General features: G+C 33.8%; 2 protein-coding genes across 4 annotated transcripts in view; one reads left to right on the forward strand and one right to left on the reverse strand.

The window, feature by feature from the left end:
- The window catches only part of LOC106061980 (proteasomal ATPase-associated factor 1-like), a 164,626-nt gene that overhangs the window by 97,642 nt on the left and 45,881 nt on the right, over positions 1 to 21,103 (forward strand). The gene's annotated exons all lie outside the window — the stretch shown is intronic.
- On the reverse strand, positions 7,674 to 21,101 carry LOC106065396 (uncharacterized). Of its 3 annotated transcripts, none has more exons than XM_056034083.1 (10): positions 21,031 to 21,101; positions 18,910 to 19,003; positions 16,816 to 16,955; positions 15,976 to 16,325; positions 14,792 to 15,220; positions 12,831 to 13,100; positions 11,123 to 11,962; positions 9,404 to 9,654; positions 7,994 to 8,068; positions 7,674 to 7,821 (listed from the first exon to the last, which is right to left on the reverse strand). In XM_056034083.1, exons 2-10 carry the CDS (start codon positions 18,988 to 18,990, stop codon positions 7,711 to 7,713), a joined length of 2,547 nt encoding a protein of 848 aa, XP_055890058.1. In that variant the 5' UTR covers positions 18,991 to 19,003; positions 21,031 to 21,101; the 3' UTR covers positions 7,674 to 7,710. The 3 variants fall into 3 exon arrangements, with proteins under 3 accessions (XP_055890058.1, XP_055890057.1, XP_055890059.1); XM_056034082.1 differs by having other exon boundaries at positions 20,847 to 21,093; XM_056034084.1 differs by lacking the exon at positions 21,031 to 21,101 and adding an exon at positions 20,171 to 20,374.

Consider the following 21,103-nt stretch of genomic DNA (forward strand, 5'->3'; position numbering starts at 1 on the left):
AAAAACTGTCACGTGACAACCATCATGAATTAAACATGAGATCGTAAATTATATAGAAGAGATAGAGCACCACGTGCTAAATGTTGTTTGTTTACGATTGATGAATGAGGTCCATTGTCAGGCTTAGGCTGTAGGACAAGGTCAAGGTTAGTCACAAGAATGTGACGTCACGCGATCAGATCACGAGCGCACTTGCACGTGCATGAGTTGGGTTACTTGACAAAATGACATGACAAAAAAAGATTGAAACATTAAATAAGAATATAAAATATAATGTCATTAGAAATGTAAAAATAAATTAAATCTATAGATGTAGAGCTATATGTACAACATTGTTTTTGCGTGTTATTTGGATTCAAAAGGTCTATTGATCGTAGATACAGAAGACGATCCATTAATTCGTATTGCTGTATATCGTTCGTAATGGACCTCATTCACCAATCGTAAACAAACAACATTTAGTCACGTGATTCTATATATATCTTCTATATAAATATAATCTTCTATACAAATTTTATAATCCATAAAAGGCTGTCACTCGCGATACGTATTTTTCACTGTTTTATCAATATTATGACGTGGCTAAATGTGTTTATTTACAATTGGTGAATGAGGTCCATTACTTGATAATGTCGACCCTGGGAAAATACTGGCCTTTATCCAGGGGGTGGGGGTTGACTACGAAGGTTTGATTTATTGATATGGCAAAGTAATTGTGAATATATAATATTTACAACAGATTTTTTTTCAATTTTTTTTTTTTTTTTCAATTTTTATCATCTGGGCTGTGAATGGAGCTTGTTTTTAATGACTTAACTGTATAAAATTTAGCTATGAAGGGGAATAAACCTTGATGGATTGTGGACACGACATGGCCTAAAGTAAAGTGTGCCGTTGTGACCAGAACGTAAAAAAAATCAAATATATTATTAGACTAAATAAAACGTTATATCAGGGTTTGAAATAACAAGCTCATATTCAAGAAAGAACGATTGACTATTAAAGATCGTCAGGAGATAGGTTATGAGCGGCATGATTATAAGTCATAGACATCAATAAATATAGACTGGCCGAAGGAAGTAACTTCATGTAACTCGAAAACATGTATAGCTATTGTATTCGGATTTCCGAATTATGAAAAATTGCATGATCTTCATTCTTAGAGATTAAAAAAAACTGCACTATATATATATAGGTGTGTGGCTGAAATAGATATGAATCATAGACATAAATAAATATAGACTGGAAAAAGGAAGTAACTTCATGTAACTTGAAAACATGTATATCTATTGTATTCGGATTTCCGAATTATGAAAAGTTGCATGATCTTCATTCTTAGAGATTAAACAAAACTACACTGCCTCCTTATTTACAATATATATAGGTGTGTATAGATATGAATACTTAACTTTTATACTGCTCATAAATGCTGTATAATAAAGTACACAAAATTGCAAGTCACAAATTTTCGTTTCATAAAACTCTTTAATCGGCCAGTCTATATTTATTTATGTCTATGGTTATAAGTATTCTAATCGTTCTCTTCTCTCAAAAGAGTTCCACTACTTCCGCCACATAGTGGCTTTGATCATAACATCATGCAATATTGACTTCCCTTTAATCAAGCAAGTAACAATAAAACTAAATACAAAACCCCCGCATTACAATAGATCTACTTATTTACATATATTATTTCATTTCTCAACAAGATTGAAGAGAGGATGGGGAACACTATAAACACTATTATGACATATCGAAAAATCAAAACGCCTTCTAAATAAACATATTTATGTATTAGATGGAATGAGGGCTTAAAGGCAACACAATGACTAAAAAAATATATTTAATTTGGGATGAAATGACCGGGGATGAAGTGACCAAAGATGAAATGACCGGGCTTGACGTGACCAGGGATGAAGTGACCAAAGATGAAATGACCGGGGATGAAGTGACCAAAGATGAAATGACTGGGGATGAAGTGACCAGGGATGAAGTGACCAAAGATGAAATGACCGGGCATGACGTGACCAGGGATGAAGTGACCAAAGATGAAATGACCGGGGATGAAGTGACCGGGCATGACGTGACCAGGGATGAAGTGACCAAAGATGAAACGCCCGGGGATGAAGTGACCAAAGATGAAATGACCGGGCATGACGTGACCGGGGATGAAGTGACCAAAGATGAAATGACCGGGGACGAAGTGACCAGGGATGAAGTGACCAAAGATGAAATGACCGGGGATGAAATCCCCACCCCCACCCCACTGAAAAAAATCCTGGCTACGCCCATGCTCCATACCAATGAGCATTTTAAAATTGCACGAGGTCATGGTCTTGAGTGTTGCATGCCAGCGTGAAGATTACATGTAGCCAAAAAGTTCGACATATTGGTAGAAACTTTCTCGTACTTGGTATTAGTTGGTATCTAAATGTGACAGACAGACTACATAAAAATAATAATGACTTTTCTCTTTCAGGGGACGCTAGAAAGATCAATTAGCTAGCTATTCAGTTTTCAATGTAGGCCTACTAGACTTAATACGAGATAAACTCCCTTTGTAGATAATTTCGGTAAGAAAAAAATTCATCATTAAAAGGGAAGCTATCCAGTCCTTCGCCAAAACGAACGGTCGCGTGATAATATTGATAAAATAACTGGGGAAAAAACTGTCATGTAATAACCATTGTTGATTAAAATTAGATCGTAATTTGTATAGAATAGATAGAGAAGCACGTGACTAAATGTTGTTTGTTTACAACTGGTGAATGAGGTCCATTACTATTGCATTCTCGTGCAAAAGGCAGGAAGTAAATCTGTGTTGCAATAAGTCAATAAGTGAAGTGTTGTCCTTATCAAATGTTCGTTAACCCTTAAAGTGCTGAGTTGTTTTACAATGAATGCATACGAAAAGAAATCACAATCTTGATGTTTAGACATAGAGGCTAAACTACCACACGCATCTTAAGGGTTAATAACTTTTGGTTTCTGTGGATGCTAAATTTTGACAACAAGCGTACGTTCTTACTTGTATATCACTCGCTGAGGACATTGAAAAGCGAAATAAACAGAATAGTAAGCTCTAGCCTCTGTGCTACACCATAACTAGACTTGAAATATAAGCTTTGGAGGTTTGTATTTAAAAAGAACACCTTGAAATATAAACAGAACCTACCTCGTCTTTTTCCTCGACTGTTTGTGAAATGCCAAAAGGTCAGATCAAGTGTACCTGTAATTACTATAATTTCAAATAGTATCTACAGAATAGTAAGCTCTAGCCTCTGTGCTACACTGTAAGCTCTAGCCTCTGTGCCACACTATAACTAGACTTGAAATATAAGCTTTGGAGGTTTGTATTTAAAGACAACACCTTGAAAATGCTTCGCGGAGACGTTTATCTTAGCACTTGGTATGTTTATTGTTTCCCAAAGTATATTATCTATCGTCAACGAACCAATAAAGTTAAAAAGGGTTAAGTCCTTGGCTTGATTTATTTTAGAGGCATTATTAAGTATCTAGGTCAAGTGTTACTCCGTAGCACTGATCGCGCTTCTCAATGGGGTCACATGAAATCACTACATTCAGGGCCGGTCCTACATATTGCGGGTCCCTATGCGAAACGGATAGCGCGGGGCCTAGTCTGGGTAGGGATTAGTATATTTAAGTGAAAATTAAGAATTTTTGTAATAAAAATAAATTCGTCATTGCATTTTATTCGTAAGTGTAAAATCACGGTCAAATTAAATTACGAGCCATCTACAATAGAAGGTAGTTTTCCAATAAAAAGCCGATAAACATTCACACCTGCCTTTTAGATTTACTTTTTTAGGAGATCAAGACAGATTTAGATCTTGAATCTATATTTACATGCCACTGACTATTACAGTAAATTAACTATTGGAACTTCCTCTTTTGGTTGTAAATTCGCCTTTTTATTTTTATTAAATGAAAGTTGACAATGCCGTTTTTTTTTAAACGCGATTAGGATTGGCGTTTTCCATATTTAATGACACCCCAAAATGATAATGTTGTCTATTTTTAATGACATTTTTATGAGTTTTCAGGATAATTTAATAATTTCAGGAGATTTTCATGACTTTTTTTTTCGTATACTTTGCAATTTCTTCTTCTTCTTATATAAAACAGACGTTACTTCAACAAAGAAGATGATTACGTCCTACACGTTATGCTAAGTCACTGGTTTTCCTGGCTCAGGCAACCCATTCCATGCTCTAATAGCGCTAGGGAAGAAGGAGCATTTGTACAAAGTTGTCCTAGCATACGGAACGAGGAGGCCATTAAAACCCTGTTATAAGTTATAATGGTTTTAATTTAATAATTTACAACCAGCGCGGGGCCTATGAAAGTGCGGGGCCCACTGCGGCCGCATACGTTGCAGTGCCCTAAGACCGGCCCTGTCTACATCGGACCACAAATCTCTAGATGTAGCTGGTGGGGGGGAGGCAAGCCCTAGGAGGTGCAACGTGTTGGTGGGGGAGGGGGGCTTTAAAATTTTTTAAAAATATTCCTTGCAGTTATCCAGATTTGAATATTAACCAGCTAAAATGACTATGTTTGGACTGACCTATGTTTTTGAAACGACAATGTTTCAACAATCAACTTTATTTCTTCGGCCGGAATTTATTTTTCTTTTGCATTCTTTTTCACGAAACAGAGCCACAGACAATATATATATATATATATATATATATATATATATATATATATATATATATATATATATATATTTAGTGGCCAGCACAACGACCAACCGCTCTTTAAGTCAGGTACCCATTAGACCCCTCAACTCAAGAAAACATTAAGAAACTGGAACAGACACATAATAGAGCAGTGAGATTCATAACAAACGAATATTCACATTTGACTAGAGTAACACCTTTAGTAAAATCACTAAATTTAGAAAGCCTTCAGGACAGAAGACTCAAAAGTAAAGTAGCAATTATACATAAAACACCGAGCCATAATCTTCAAATACAGAAACAAAATTTAATAAAAATACTCTGAAAGACACAAAGATAAAGGCACATTCTTCGTCCCATATGCTAGGACAAATTTGTACAAATACTCCTTCTTCCCTAGTGCTATTAGAGCATGGAATGGGTTGCCTGAGCTAGCCAGGAAAACCAGTGACTTGGCAGAACTTAAGTCTTTGGTTAATATGCATGACTAAATGCATGATGCGTAGGACGTAATCATCTTCTTTTTTGAAGTAACGTCTGTATTATATAAGATAAGATAAGTTGAGTGGACTCAGTGGTGCCTTAAAAATCAATGCTATGAAGAACTGTGTTGAGTGTTGGGTAAGCTTGGAACAAGATAGCAAGTGTAACAACTGATGGAGCTCGATCTTGGTTTTTTTATTATTATTATTAAAAAATATCCCAACCATAAACTCTAAACAGGAAAGTTTGCACAAAGCTGCATAAAACTTCATTATATTTTTATAGAGATTTGCGCAGTATTTGGAACTAATAAAGATAGGGGTGTTAACCTCAGGTAGTTCCGATTTAGGAACAAAGTAATCCAAAGTATCAAGTACCTTATAAAGCTAGGGGTGTTAACCTCAGGTAGTTCCGATTTAGGAACAAAGTAATCCAAAGTATCAAGTACCTTGGCATGGGCAAGGCAAATGAGAGTCTTGTTCGGGTCTCTTGATTTAGTATGCACCATTAAAGGTGCATGGTCAGCATTATCTGGTGATGCTCCACAAGGAGCATTTGTGTGTGTGTGTGTGTGTGTGTAAACTAAACAAGTATAATCACTGGTCAATGTTGACTGACTGTAATTTGTTTGTTTGTTTTGCATGTTTCGGATGTTCCTTCAGAGTTGAAGATAATTACTTCCTAGTCCAAACCTCCCGCAGGACGACGGGGGATGGGAGCGTCAAGGTTTGAACCCTAGACCATCGATAAATCTGAACGACAGCCCAGCTCGCAAACCGCACGACCAGGCTGCCATCCTTGTGACAGCAGTCAAAAGGGTAATCTACTAGGCTAGTTCCACAGTTCCGGAACATTATGCATGAGTGTAGAAAGTAAAATACTGCGCATTACGTACAACTGTATATTTGTGGGGATGTTGGGGGAAAAAAAAAACAGCAATGAAAAAAAAATCGTAAAATTGGTTTAAAAGCTAACTCTTGTTGTAATTCCTCAACGTGAAGTGTTCGAAAAAAAAAAAGAAACGTGAATATAATAATGTGTAATTATGAATATTAAAAGACATTCTACACAGTTATTATATATATATATATATATGGCCTGCCATTCCCATTTTTTTTTATGCGGCCCTCGATACAAAAATGTTGCCCACCCCTGATTTAAATGAATGAACTTGACCCTAGCCAGTAAGGGTAGATAAGTTCGTTTGTTTTAAGTATACTTGAAATGAATAGTAGTTTTATCAGGTCGTGTCCTAGATAATGACAGTAATTTTTTTTTCCTATCAGATTTATACAAGTGACCTACTTTGAAAGCAAATTCTCCCAGCGTTGTATCAGACAATAGCTAAGTGAGTTTTTTTTTTTTTTATTAACTAGTTATCAGATGTCTAATCAAATCAGAGAATCAGGTTGGTTCTTGTATTTCAGCTGAATAGAAAAGAAAAAAAACAACTTCGTCAGTCAGCGATAAGTATTTACCAATTCTCATCCAAATTAACACAAATTATTGATAGGTTAGGTAGCATTGCTATACGATATTTACTACACTTGTTTACGGATAGCCAAGAAGCAGCTATCGAAATATTACTAACGGTACGGTATTTATAGAATTAGAAAGACTAACTTCCTGTTATCAGCAGTAGACGCATTGGCTGGCTGGGACATGTTCACATATTCGACTCCCACAAGAAGTATCGTCTGCTGATCTAACAGAAGGCAGGAGGCGCTGGCTGCAGGTCGTCCACTGATGCCTGCAAGCGCGACATAAAGCTCTTCAGAATCGACACGACACGTTGGTAGAAAGAAGCACTGGATAGATCCACATGGATCGCAGGTGGCGAACACACCAGAAGTAGGAAAAGGCTGAAAGCGATGCAGTGTCTGGTGGTGGCCAATGCCCAACCCCCCCCCCCCCCCCGACCGGAGATGTGTATCAAGTATTGGCCTCTTTGGTCACATGCGAAGTTGTAAAGGGAGAAGATCATCTCCCGAGACGTCAAATAATTGCACAAAACAGAACGACCTTGTGTTACAAGCCAAAGCTACAGTAAAAATAAAAAAAAAGAAGATTATTATGCGTATATATCCTTGACCCAGAGGCGTAACTGGGGATTTGGGGGCCCGGGGCTTGATCACTTTAGTGTCCCATGCATTTCTGATATTCTACATCATGACATGAGATAATGGCATATTTAACATTTCAGACACTCACTGTGAGTCCCAGGGGTGATTTTCAAATTTGGCCCCCCCCCCCACCCCTTCCTAGCTATGCCACTGCCATAACCTACACGTGAATTAAGAAACTCCGAACTTGCACTGCTGTCACTTAGGTCAAGGTCTCATAAGCCTGACGTAAAAAATAAAAAAAGAGTTCATTATTTTGACATATGTCAATGTGGTCTAACAGTTTAATTATCATGTCTTGAAAGATTTGGATTGATTTCAAATATAAATGTGACAAACAAACAAAAATGGATTTTAAAAAAATACATCCATATAAATCACTTTTATTAACCAACATTTCAAGATCAAATTAAACATTCCACAGATTCAAACTTATTCAACATGTCACATGCTATCTTTGAAACATTTTCATTGGAGGAATTCATTAGACATTGGCATAAAAACTCTTTGACAATCTGGGAAAAGAAAGAGAGGAAAAAAAAAGGTTCACTGCTTGCTGTAATGTAATATTGTATAGATCTATGTCATATCAGTATTTAGTATTTTAATCAACAAGCTTTTCACTTTTTTGAAAATTATTTATTGCTCTTTTATACACATGGCATGAAAGAAGGGGAGATAACTTGCCTCTGCCCTGTCTAAAATTTGTTGCAGCTCAACGTTTGACCTTGTTTCCAGCTTGTCACCAAGTTTGTGGTTTATCTGGGATGTTGCAGACAAATAGACAGCAACAGATGTACGCAACAATTACAAATATATTTCAAACTAAATTTGTGATACTTATTACAAATGTCTTTTTTTTAATAAAGCTTCTATCATCTGACTGTCTGGTACAAACTTTGAATATTATCAAGTTGAAACTTTGCACAGTTACTCTAAGTCATTAAAAAAACATGAATCAATATGAAAAATTAACCTATTAGCTAATTAAATAGTCTTGATTATTTTTTTACACATAAAAATATTATTTTTTTTACAGTACTGAGATATATGGCTGTAAATCTTACAATACTGAGATATATGGCTGTAAATGTGGAATTATTCCCCTTTTAAAGTATGAGACAAGTTCTGTTTGATCAATAGTGTGATATATTTCTTTCTCAGTGTAAGAGTGTAAGTTGGTGTAGTTTTAGACCAAAGAAAAACACAGATAGTCTATTACATGGTGTAAGCACAGGCTTATCTATAGTTTGTCCATCGTGGTTCGATGATGACCACTTTCGTCTAGCTGAGGGCTTTGCACTAGGGATTTGTGTGAGACATATGTGAGTATCAGCTATGTTATAATTAAAGCAATCAAACATTGAATTTATTTCATTAAATTGTAATACCAATGCCAGAGAATCCTCCACAGAAAAAGCAAATGTGGATGGCTCCTTGTCTCCGACACATGAAAACATAAAATATTGTGAAACTGTAATAGATGTCAGTGATAGCATTTATTTCATTCATCTTTTTCACTCTTGAAACTTTTTTTTTTTTTTTAAATAATCTCTAAAAGTGACAAATTACTTAATATTTGATATTTTGGGTTTTTGGCATATCAGCACAATTGAAGGCCATGTCGTGCCCGACAAATTACTTAATGTCAGACTACACAAATCAAGCAGCAGAGAAAGTCCAACTACTTTCTATTATTTGCTTTGTTGTGTTTTAAAATGTGCCATAAGCCTGGACAAATGATATTCCCCATTGGAGGAGTGTTACTTTAATTAATTTTTATGCTAAAACAAAACCAAAAAAAAAAAAAAAAAAGTTTGATAATTGATTTTAGCCACTTTGCAGCATATGGGCACATTACTGGGCCTTAAGTAAAGGGGTCATGGGTGGCCCATGCATCATGGTCCCTCCCTTGACCTTGCTGGTGTGATCCAAAGGAACACTTCTCATTATATTTGCACCAACTCAGTTTTATGCATAAAAAAATTTATATCAGTCCAGTAAATGAACTACAAACTCTACATAAAGCATAAAAAATGAAGTTTTTAAACTGTTATAACTAAAGCGCAAGCAGTCATCAGATTATCCTGACATTACCTTAAGTTTATTTTTGACAGCGTCTCTCATTTCACTTAGAAGGACTACATCGCTGCTTCTTATGGTCACAAAATACTTAAGATCATGTGACAGTCTGACTAGATCAGGGTCTTGTGTGGTGTTACCCACAGAGATCACCAGAAGAGCACCGGATGGCATCTGAAGTTGGCAGGACGAATTTGTAAACAATCCTTTGTCTAACAATGGCAGCAATAATTCCAACACATCACACGAGCTGGCAAACTTCCTAGCTAAAGAGGTCATACTAATTAAATTAGATCACACACACACAAATACAGAAAAAAAAGCAAATAAAATATGAAAGTATTAAATAAAATGACCATATATTGTCAGAGACTGTTTACTAGCACTGACCTATGTATTTTAAGTAGAACTTAATTCGAACACAGTATTTTACTTCAACTGTGATATTAATTATTTATGAAGGTAGCACTGTGGTAAAATATTATGTATGTAAGTATCACTGTGGTTTAAAATTATTTATGAAGGTAGCACTGTATTTTAAAATTATTTATGTTGCACCAAGGATTTAATATTTTTGATGTATGATTGAATGCTAAATGTCTAAATGTTTAATGTCTAGTGGGAAAATTGCATAACATAATTTTAAATTCAACGAATGCTTGTAATTTAATTTCATATTTCATGGAATGAAGGATTATTTTATACTAATGCAAGAAAACAATGGAGTGAAAAAAAAAAGTACTTTTTTCTTGGGAGATGTAGCAATTTTTTGTGCTAATGAGGTAAAGCTAAAAAAAAACAAGGTTACAAAGATAGTTTGTGTGAAAACACAAACTCAAAAATCGGCCCCTGAAGTGGTCCAGCCAGGCAGGTAAAAAGGCAGGTATCAATATTTTCAGAAAGAACATCAGAATAAATTCTATCAAAGACAAATGACAGAGAAGAATGGAGAAAGAAGGTTGACAGATCTTGTGTGGTGCCCCAGCGGTCCAGCAGACCAAGGGATAGGTGAAAGTGAAAATGTTAAATGTGAACCTGGCCTAACTGATGTCTTATAATGAATATCGAGTTGATCTAATTGTTTTGTAAAGGGTCAATCTCTTATTCAAATCCTAAAAAAAAAAAGAAAAAAACATTTCCTTTAAAAAAAAAAAAAAAAATTCCTTTAGTTCGGTGGCACTGCAGTTCATGCGATAATATGAAAACATACTTATTAATTGTTGTTTTAAATTATGTCCAACTTATATGCATACTAAATAGATTTTTTTCTCTTAAAAACAAAGTAAACATTTTTGGGTAAATGTAGTAGTAGGACAGAACTTACATAACGTAGCAATACAAATGTAAAGAAAATAATTTTTTAACACAAAATCTAAAACCATTTGCATAAATGTGTTAAAAATATGGTAAATAGTCATCTCCCCTACTAAAGAGCCTCCCATGTTTGTTACTATTAATAGTGAATAGTTGTAAAAGTGGTGTATTTTTATCAAAAAACTGCTTGCATAAGTGATTTTTTAAAATTTGATTTTCGCTTTTAGAAAAGAAAAAAGTAGCCGTTGCATCCGAACTTAGAATGAACTAAAATATAATGATGTTGGATTTTCACTATCTTTTCTAGTTTACAAGATCTAAACAGGACAGACAGAAGGACAGATGGACAAACATTCACACAAAACTAATAGCGTCTTTTTCCCTTTCGGGGGCCGCTAAAAATGGCTTGAAATAGCTTACCTGCAGCAGCAGGTATTCCAACTGTGGTACTTAGACTACAAGATACTGTTGCAAAACTAGAAACGCTGCCCTTGACTCGCGCTTCAGCCAGCTGGTTAACACATTTGTCGACACAACCTTCATTGATGTTACCAGTAGCCTGTGATGTATCTCCAGGAGGTAACTGGTAAACAAAGTTCAAAATGTCCAAAGTTTTTGAAGTTAAGAAAACACAGATTCCTTTTTGGCATTGATTTTTAAAACTATCTGGCAAGAAATGTAAGTTTTTAAAATGTAGGACTAAGGACAAGGTCACTAGTAACTTTGGACAAGTTTTCCCCAGTACAAAAGTATTAACTGGCACATGAAATTCAAGTCTACTTTTGGATGGCAGTCTTTGTGACAATGAAAACGTGTGGACTTTAGAGATGTGTTCCTGCTGATGTTCGACGGGGTCTAGTGAACAGACAAGAACAGCAAGAGACCAATCACTGGATAAAGCAACAGAACTTTGGTTTAAAAGCCCTATATTCAATGCCCAGTGTCTGCTATAGCCATCTATTGTTGATACAATGTCACATGAGCAGCTAATGATTGGCTCTGCCTGGCCAGTTTGCTGTGTGCTGCTCAAATCTTCATGTCCTTGTTTCAAACTTGCCAGGATGTTCATCTGAACCAAAAAGGAGTCCAAGGAAGAAGATTTAGTTTTTATTTCTTTAATTTTTTCAGTGCACTGACCTATGTTGTGAAGAATATCAGAAAAAGATAGCGAACTTGCTTCAAGTGAAATATTTGGTTCTTCAGATCTGACGGAAATTTCTAACACTTTCAAGTCATTTGTTACAGCTACAACAGTATCATCTGTGGATAAAATTATTTTTCCATTTATTCTTTCAGATAAATTTTCAAACAGCAAAAAACAATATTTAACCAATTAAATATTATATAAAGATTCAATTAAAAAAATATACTACAGTGCATGGTAATGCCGAGAATGTTGCTGTCTAACACTGCTCCAATTTTTCATGCCTTACAGCAGTTTATGAAAATTGTAAACAATTAAAATAACTTCTTTGCTAAAAGCCAGTTTATCTGATCAGATAATTTTAATAATAATCCACTCCCCCCTCACAGCTGTTGTATGCCTATTAGGTACTATTCTTTAACAATAAAATTAATATACTATGCATTTATGTAGCTTTTCCAATTAAGGATCCGTTTTGACTTGTTTATGTATCAAATTAAGAAAGTATCAAATTAATGTATGTATCAAGCTTTGAACGTATCAATTTGATAAAAATGACTTAGAAATATTTTTATTGTCAAATATTTATCAAGGAACCATACATTTTAAATTCTTTTTTTTTTTCCTCAGAAATTAATAATACACATTAGTTCAATTTTAACAAATTGATTTAATTTTGACAGAGATTCAATTTTAAAATTGTTTTCACTATTTTAAAGGCAATTGAGATTCATTTAAGAAAACAATTTATAAACATATATCATGAGCACAGTGATAGTGCCATCCCTTTGATAATCAGAATATAAGTCATGATTAATGGTATCAGATATGGTAAACATCTTTATAGTTAATTTGATATTGAAAACATAAGCTTATGACAAGTGTTGCATAATTTTAAGAAAAGCATGTAATGCAAATAATATGAAAAATCTTGTAATAAATTTTAGAACTAGATCAAAACACACAGAATGAAAACATGTTTACCCTCATTTTTATGACCATCTGACAGGCAAGAAACCAAATTTGAAATTTTCACTTTCCTGAGCAGAGTTTTATTTTCTGGCACAACTGATAACTGACAGTGGCCAGGTACTTGACAAAGTTTGAGCTCACAGACCTCCACAGAGTTTTGAGTGCTATAAACCAGTTGTCTCCCTTGAACAATGCAACTCTGTACTTCAGAGGGTAATGAAAATAATAAAACAGATGGAGATGAAGTTTCTTGACCTTGAGATACAATCAAGCAGCATTCACCTAGTAGAAGAAATATATTTCAAAAGAAATAATAATAATAATAATCTTTATTCATTATCATCATAAATCTCCATTTGAGTGAGGGCTTGTGAGGCTCAAATCCTCTCTTGCTTAAGCCCTGGACAGAAACTTTGCTGTATTGGGTAGTGCATGCATGTCACCATACAGGTCGAGAATTTTTGGTTTTCCAGACCTGTTGAGACAGATCAGCAAGTCTGGGGCAGTCAAACAGATTATGAGGCACGGTTTCATGGTCATGAATTTAAATTTGATCATAGCCGTGAGAAATATGAGCCAACGGGACAGTGGCCTATCCTGCACTGTGCTATAATAGCTTGCTCAGGCCTGGACAGCCTCCACCATGGGAAAGTGCAGCCAGGGCGCCTCATGCGCTCCCAGACTCCGCAGGCTTTTTGGGACTTGTCCCAGCACTCAAACCACTTTTCCATTTCTGTTTTTTGAATTATAGCCAGAGCATGGTGGAAACTTACAGCCTGTTCGGTGGGTGGAAAATAATCTTTATTATCCGTGAGGAAATTTGTTTTAAGTTGTGCATTGCAAAAAAAAAAAACAATACATAATTAGAGCAAACAATGTGTACGATAGCACTCAAGATATACATTCATACCCCAGTTTCTCTTCAATATAACATGTGAAATTTACAACAGTAAGTTACATACTGTTAAACGATTGAATTGCCAAATGATGTTTTTAAAATTTAAAACAAACTACTGTCCTGAAGAGTTGCTTTTAATAAAACAAAGAGAAATGACATTTGCCAATTTGAATACCGTAGTTTCTAACCATTCTAAAGAATGTTGGTTTCATTTAAGATATATGTGTACATATTTAACCCTTCTTATACGATGTAATTAGGAATAAAGAAATAAAACTATACATTATCAGGCAGAAGAGAAACAGAAACAAACAACAGGAGATGGAGGGTTAATATTTTGGAATGGATTAGTCACACCTTTACCAGGGCATATGGGATGTAAGTTTTGTAATAGTCAGAAATAGTCCAGGCACAATAAAACCCACTAAATGTGCCCTTTTTTCATGCACTTGATTATGGAGAAAGAAAAAATTGGTGGAGGAATGACCAGATCACACACGGCTAATTATGTTTTCCCTGGCTTGTAATTTTTTTTGTTGTGTACATCATATGTCTTCTTCTTCTTATATAATACAGACGTTACTTCAAAAAAGAAGATGATTACGTCCTACGCGTCATGCATTTAGTCATGCATATTAACCAATGACTTAAATTCTGCCAAGTCACTGGTTTTCCTGGCTAGCTCAGGCAACCCATTCCATGCTCTAATAGCCCTAGGGAAGAAGGAGCGTTTGTAATAAATAAAGCGCAGATCAAAGACGAGTGTGAGAAACAAAAAACTTTTGATTTAAACTGTTTAGGTTTGAATTTTTCAGCACAAACGAAATCAAACATTAATGACATAAAAACTTAATCCAAAATTATTTTTTTTCCCCACTGAAACCAAAATTAAATTAGAGACTAACAATTTTAGTAAGTGTTTGACAACTCTTTATAATGCAGATAATATTTCTACATCTTTTTAGACTGTTAAAATCTTCAGCAAATAAAAACAAGTTACATTAAAATTATTGCAACATCTAAAATTTCAACAAAAAATAAAAGCGATTACAAATAATCATTAAAAAGTACCAACCAGTGACGCTGATAATCAGAAAGCCTACTTCAGTCCCAGCCTCTTTCTCACTGTCTTTATTTAATCTAGGATTTTTTGCCTGCAAGGCTGATGACAGAGCAGAAATGATATCTTGGGTTTGTCCATTTTGCTCTTCTGGCCACTTTACAAAAACCTGACACACAGTCACAATGTCAGAGTTCAACTGACAGATGACAGGAAGTCTAGGTGACGAGCTTTGATGCTTGTTATGTCCAATGACATGGGACATAACTTTTCCCGAGTTCAAACATACCAACAAAACAGGTGAGTTGAACACACTTGCCTCCCTTCCAAACAATGATATAAACATAGCCTTGGGTAAATGAACTAAAGATGGGGAATAATTCTGGGAGCCAGAAAACTTTTCTTGCTGAAGAACAAAATACAATCTTTTCTGACGTGCTTCACCTAAATGAAAGAAATAAAATGTATCAATTTGGAGACCTTTTTTTATTTCTTGCAATTTCTGGTAAAAAAAAAATATAAATAAACATATTTTAATTTGTTTTTAAATTAATGACCAAATTAAGAGTTTCTGTGCCATTTTTATTCCTAGTGTCACGACTGGGTTCAATTAATATCATTATATCACAACTAGCACATTTTTTCACACACTTTTGTAATGTAACCTGGCACTGGTCATCTGATTATGCGATGCCACACAACTTTAACCAGCCTAGACCTATTGTCCAGCCTGTGGACTGAAGTGTGACATGTAGACTAGGAAATGCCAAGTGGTGTTCCACACATTTTGAACTACCTACTTGATGAAGAGAAAATTAATGGATCCTCAAAAAAATCTCAACTTTGATAATGGTATCATTTCTTTCATGATGTTTAAGTTATGATTATCTGTCCATATCCACTTCAATCAATAATTTGACTTTGAGGTAATGGGAAAAATGATGGATGCAAATATTATTTATATAGTATATTATTTATATAGTATTTTTGTGATATATAGTCTATGTGATCTCTCCAACTGACCTAATCAAGGATTGGCCTCTTTAGCCACATATTAAATTCCAAATTGCAAGATATAAAATACCAGACATAGCCTGTACCTAAATATGGTTCATTAAAAAATTTGCTATAACTAATGGGAATAGTGGTATAGTTAAAAAAGAAATCAAAGATGACATTGCGTAACAGCACGATCTTACCTTTAAAAAGGTTCGCATTAACTCCAAGGTCAATATTCTGCATAACTTTTAAAAGCCGTTTCATTTTGTGAGAGATTTCCTGCTCTTCAATCCTGAAAACTCTTAAAATAGATTTATCTGAGTCTTCGTGAATTATGGCAACCAAATTATTCCACAATGCAACATCAAGGATGGGTAGGTCTGACCTATATAACAGGTCATCAGCTTTTACAGTTATTTTCGTAACATTTGGGTCACTATGTAATGGCAGCCACTCTTGGTGGCATGTTTCTCCATCATTGTTCGGATCCAGAAGTTCACCGAAAATGTCGTCTGAATCCATAAAGTCTTCTTCATCTTCACAGCAAACACTAAATATTATCAGAATTTTTTTAAAATGTCATCTTTGTGTGTTTTTCAATATTTTGTATATATATACAATTTCCAAATTATGAAATAAATAGTATAGCCAATTTTTTTAATGAAATTAACAGTGCAGTTACAATTTTGATAAATTATTCCTGCAGCAAACAGTTAGAAATTTTATTTTCTAAACAAATTTGTTAAATATTTTCTCTTGAAGTGAGAACAAATAGAAGAATCCAATGCAATGAAATGTTTTTGCTCTTTAAGTTCATTGTAAAAAAAAAGAGATTAAATAGATTAAACCATTCAATATTGTACTTCTCTCAAAAAGAGATTGTTAGGAACTGATCTATGGGTTTAGAAGGGAAATTTAATAATAATTATTTTAAAAATTGTATTTTTACTTAGCGCAACATTAATGAAGATAAAAATGTTAAAACATTTACTTTTAAAAATATTTTTTCTTTCAAATAATAAAATTCATTATTTTGTAACCTGTCAGATATCTGTTTAGGGGCTTGAACCAATGAAACTGTCCACAGTTTGTCATCTAACGTAGTTAAACAGGCAAATGTTGCTCCTTGGTGAGTGGATAATGCTGCAGTTTTTACAACATAGGGAGCTTCTACAACTACCTGAAATAAAACATTGACTCCATTATTCTAATATCTCTCTGAATCAGATCTAAATTTAGAATTGTGATACTATATTTAGAACGGACATTTTTACCTAGTTAAACAATTTTATAATTATTTTTTCTTAATGGGTAATAGTAAAGTAAAAAAAAAAAAATTTACTTTTATGTAATCTGTCACTCTCAATGTTCTGAATCAATGATGTCTGTGTAAGTGTTAACTATAAACGTTTTGAATTCTGTTTCACTTTACTTTCAAGCAAAGATTTTTTTTCCTTTAATTATTTTAAACTATTCAATAAAATAAAATTACCCCAGTTTAAATGTCTTAGCATTTGCATTGTCTTAATGCTTTTGAGTTTTGCATTGTTAAAAAAGGACAAAACTTCCAATGCTGGTTCAGTCATGATGCTGCCGTTTGGCACTTATTGTTAGTTAATTAAAATTCTGTGTTTTGTCAAAGTCTTTTGGTGTCAATGAGTTATTTAATGTAATGCATATATACAATATCTTGTATTTACATGGTTAAATATCAATGAAATAATAAAAGAATGTGTGTATGACACCATGTATAGCTATAAAGTTGTGAGATGACTGCAATAAAAAAAATCACCTCAAGAAGTTCTAATAGTGTAAGTTATTTGATTGAATGTCTTGAGCATATTTACTTTTGAAGTTTACTTTCATATTATTGGTTAGTAAGCTTATTATGAATTTTATAATTTGGTTGAGGAAAGAAGGAAAAACAAACTATTAAAACCAATTTAGAAAAAATAATTAGTGAGAGGAAAATATTGACGACTTCAATGCAGGGTCATACTAGAAAGAGTAAACAGTTAATAGTTTGAACCAATGAAACTGTCCACAGTTTCTCATCTAACGTAGTTAAACAAGCAAATGTTGCTCCTTGGTGAGTGGATAATGCTGCAGTTTTTACAACATAGGGAGCCTCTACGACCACTTAATGGTCAAAATTAGTTTCTATCATGGTTTCAGGATGAAACAGAGATATATCATTCTTATTATTCAAATATTTTATCATTCAGTTCTGGGTACAGATCACAATTCTAAGCATGATCAATTGGTGAAGACTTTATTGCAGGGGTTCTCAAGAATTGTTTTTGTCTATTCTTCTATTGCTGTATGTGCATGTGTGAAGGGGGGGGGGGCGGCAGAGTGGGGGATTGTAAAAAGCTTAAAAGGTTGAGAACCGCTGCTTTATTGTTTGTTTAGATTATTTAAAAACAAGGGAGACTACTTGTTAAAGACTGAAGCTTGTTTACTAAATTGTTTTTATTTTGCATGAATATCTTTCAGACACATTAACACTATACAAACCATGGTTTTACATTTAACTTATCTTATATAATACAGACGTTACTTCAAAAAAGAAAATGATTACGTCCTACGCGTCATGCATTTAGTCATGCATATTAACCAATGACCTAAATTCTGCCAAGTCACTGGTTTTCCTGGCTGGCTCAGGCAACCCACCCCATGCTCCAATAGCACTAGGGATAAATGAGGATAAATCTAGATCTAGTCAAAGGAACACAGTTTTCTCCTATTTGACTAGGGAAGGAGTATTTGTACAAATTTGTCCTAGCATATGGGACGAGGAATGTGCCTATACTTTGAAAATATCAAGCAACAATGAAAATGTTAATATCTAAAGGAAATAAAAACTAATGTTCTTCCATGACGTAAAAAAGAAAAAGTAAACCTTATTTATAATATTGGCAAGATAGACACTGGGTGGAGGAGAGAGAGAGGAAAATAAGTACAGTAACAGATCTCTAACAAAGCTGTAATGGGAAATCAATTCTATAAGAGATGTACCAATCATTAAGATCGCTATACTTGGAGTTATAAAGTACTAGGTGATGTGGTCAGTAATTTGAACAACTAGACCTGTTGTAAAAATAAATCTACAATTTTCTCCTAACAAATCTTACTGTATGTTTGGTGTTTTTTTCAAGAATGTTGACATATTTTCCAAAAGTTGTAACAACAGCAAACTGAGGTATAGATGCCATTTCATTCAAATCTCTGAAAAATATTTAAGCTTTCATGAATGATTACTTTATTGTTTTGCATAATAATATACTATTGAGCTATAGTAATTATAGCAATAGAATCTTATAAGTTACAAATGTTACTTCAAAAGAGAAAATGTTTATGTCCTATATATATATACATGTCCTTGTATCAATCTCAATCTATTCATGCATGTTAATCAGTGACTTAAACTCTATCAAGTCATGGTTTTCCTGGCTGATTCAGGTAACCCACTCCATGCTCTAATAGCACTAGGAAAGAAGGAGCTATGTACACATTTTTCTAGCATATGGAATAAGAAATGTGCCTTCATCTTTGTATCTTTTTGAGTATTTTTTTAGCTTAATCTATAGACTAGGTCTGATGTATGTGTCTAGCGTCTGTGATTAATTTAAAATTTAAAGATATTAAATTCAATTAGCTTAAGGCTAATTAAGCTTAAAAATTAGCTATTATACTAGATCAAGAACTAGTAGATCAACTCTAGTACTAGTATAGTACTAGAGTGTAACAAGACTAGAAAAAATAGATAAATGAATGAGTACACCAGAGTATGTATTGTAATACTTCAGTCTTTACTATAGTCATACTATTACTATAGTAACACACAGTGCTTTAAAAAAAAAATAGGTGCCAGTACTCAGTGATGGATTGCCTAACTTTTAACTACTAATAAATTAATAATAAACGTTAAAATACAAGAAAAGTAATCATTTTCTCCCCACATTGAAAAGGGTGAAGGTGTGCGGTACAGGTGCCTACCGTCACAAAAAAACAACAACACTGGTAACACTAGTATAGTACTAGTGTTAATAACAGTATTTTCTGTATTCTAGACCTAGTCTAGAATATCTATATCTTCTCTTAAAAAATGCATATACTTAAAAAAAAAAGGTCATTCTAGTTATGCATGTTAACCAATGACTTAAATTCTGACAAGTAGATGGTTTTCCTAGCTGATTTAGGCAACCCATTCCATGCTCTAATACACTTAATACAGTAATAGTACTAGGGAAGAAGGAGCATTAGTACATTTGTACTTTATCTTTGTGTCTTTCTGAGTATTTTATTAGGTTTTGCTTTCATATTTCAAGATTATGGTTCAGTGTTTTATGTATAAATGCTACTTTACTTTTTACAAAGCTTATATCAACTCACTCTGTCAAGTTACTGGTAAAAAGTTTGTAAATTTCTCCCACACCCAATATTAGATCAAGCTAAAACTTAAATTTGTACATTTTTTTACCTGACAAAACAATAATCAATTTAAAAAAAACAATTAATTTGTTATTTAATAATTGGTAATTAATTCGGCTAGCCAGGAAAACCAGTGACTTGGCAGAATTTAAGTCATTGGTTAATATGTATGACTAAATGCATGACGCGTAGGACGTAATCATCTTTTTTGAAGTAACGTCTGTATTATAATAAGATAAGAAGATAATTATTTTGTTTTTGATCACTGCAACATTCACCCAGATACCCCCTCCTTCCCACTGGTCCAGACAAGTGATAGCGTTTTGAGAAAGCTAAAAGCATAAAACTGCGCTAAGAAAAAAAAAAAGCATAAAATTGCGATAAGAAAAAAAAATGATAAAAATATTAATTTCTAATCGCACAGATTGTGACAAGATTTATTAATGTCAGTCTAGATTCTAGATCTATATCGATCGTCTAATACAAATTACATGACAGATCAAAAATATATCAGGGCGCCACTTGTTACGTCTTATTATATAATGAGACTCTTTAGCGATTCACTAACACTGAAACGACAAAATCATAAATCTAGTTAATAAATACTTTAATCTTAATTAACACTGTAAACACATACAATCATTCATTCAATCATCAATGAATTCAATGGTACAACTTGAACTACGCCTACGGACTACGCTTAATGATTTTGGTGTTTGTTTTTTAATTATTTCTTGTTAGTTTTCTATCTTTAATTTAGAAAAATGAAGTGTCGTGATTTTACTAAAACTAAAAAGGTGTTACTCTAACTCTAGACTAACTTATTAGATCTAAATCTAGAAACTAAGTAGGTTTAGTCAATCTAAGCCTAAGGATAAGCCCAAAATTATTTGT

The sequence above is a fragment of the Biomphalaria glabrata genome, chromosome 6, assembly GCF_947242115.1.
Source record: "Biomphalaria glabrata chromosome 6, xgBioGlab47.1, whole genome shotgun sequence".
Classification (NCBI taxonomy): Eukaryota; Metazoa; Mollusca; class Gastropoda; family Planorbidae; genus Biomphalaria; species Biomphalaria glabrata.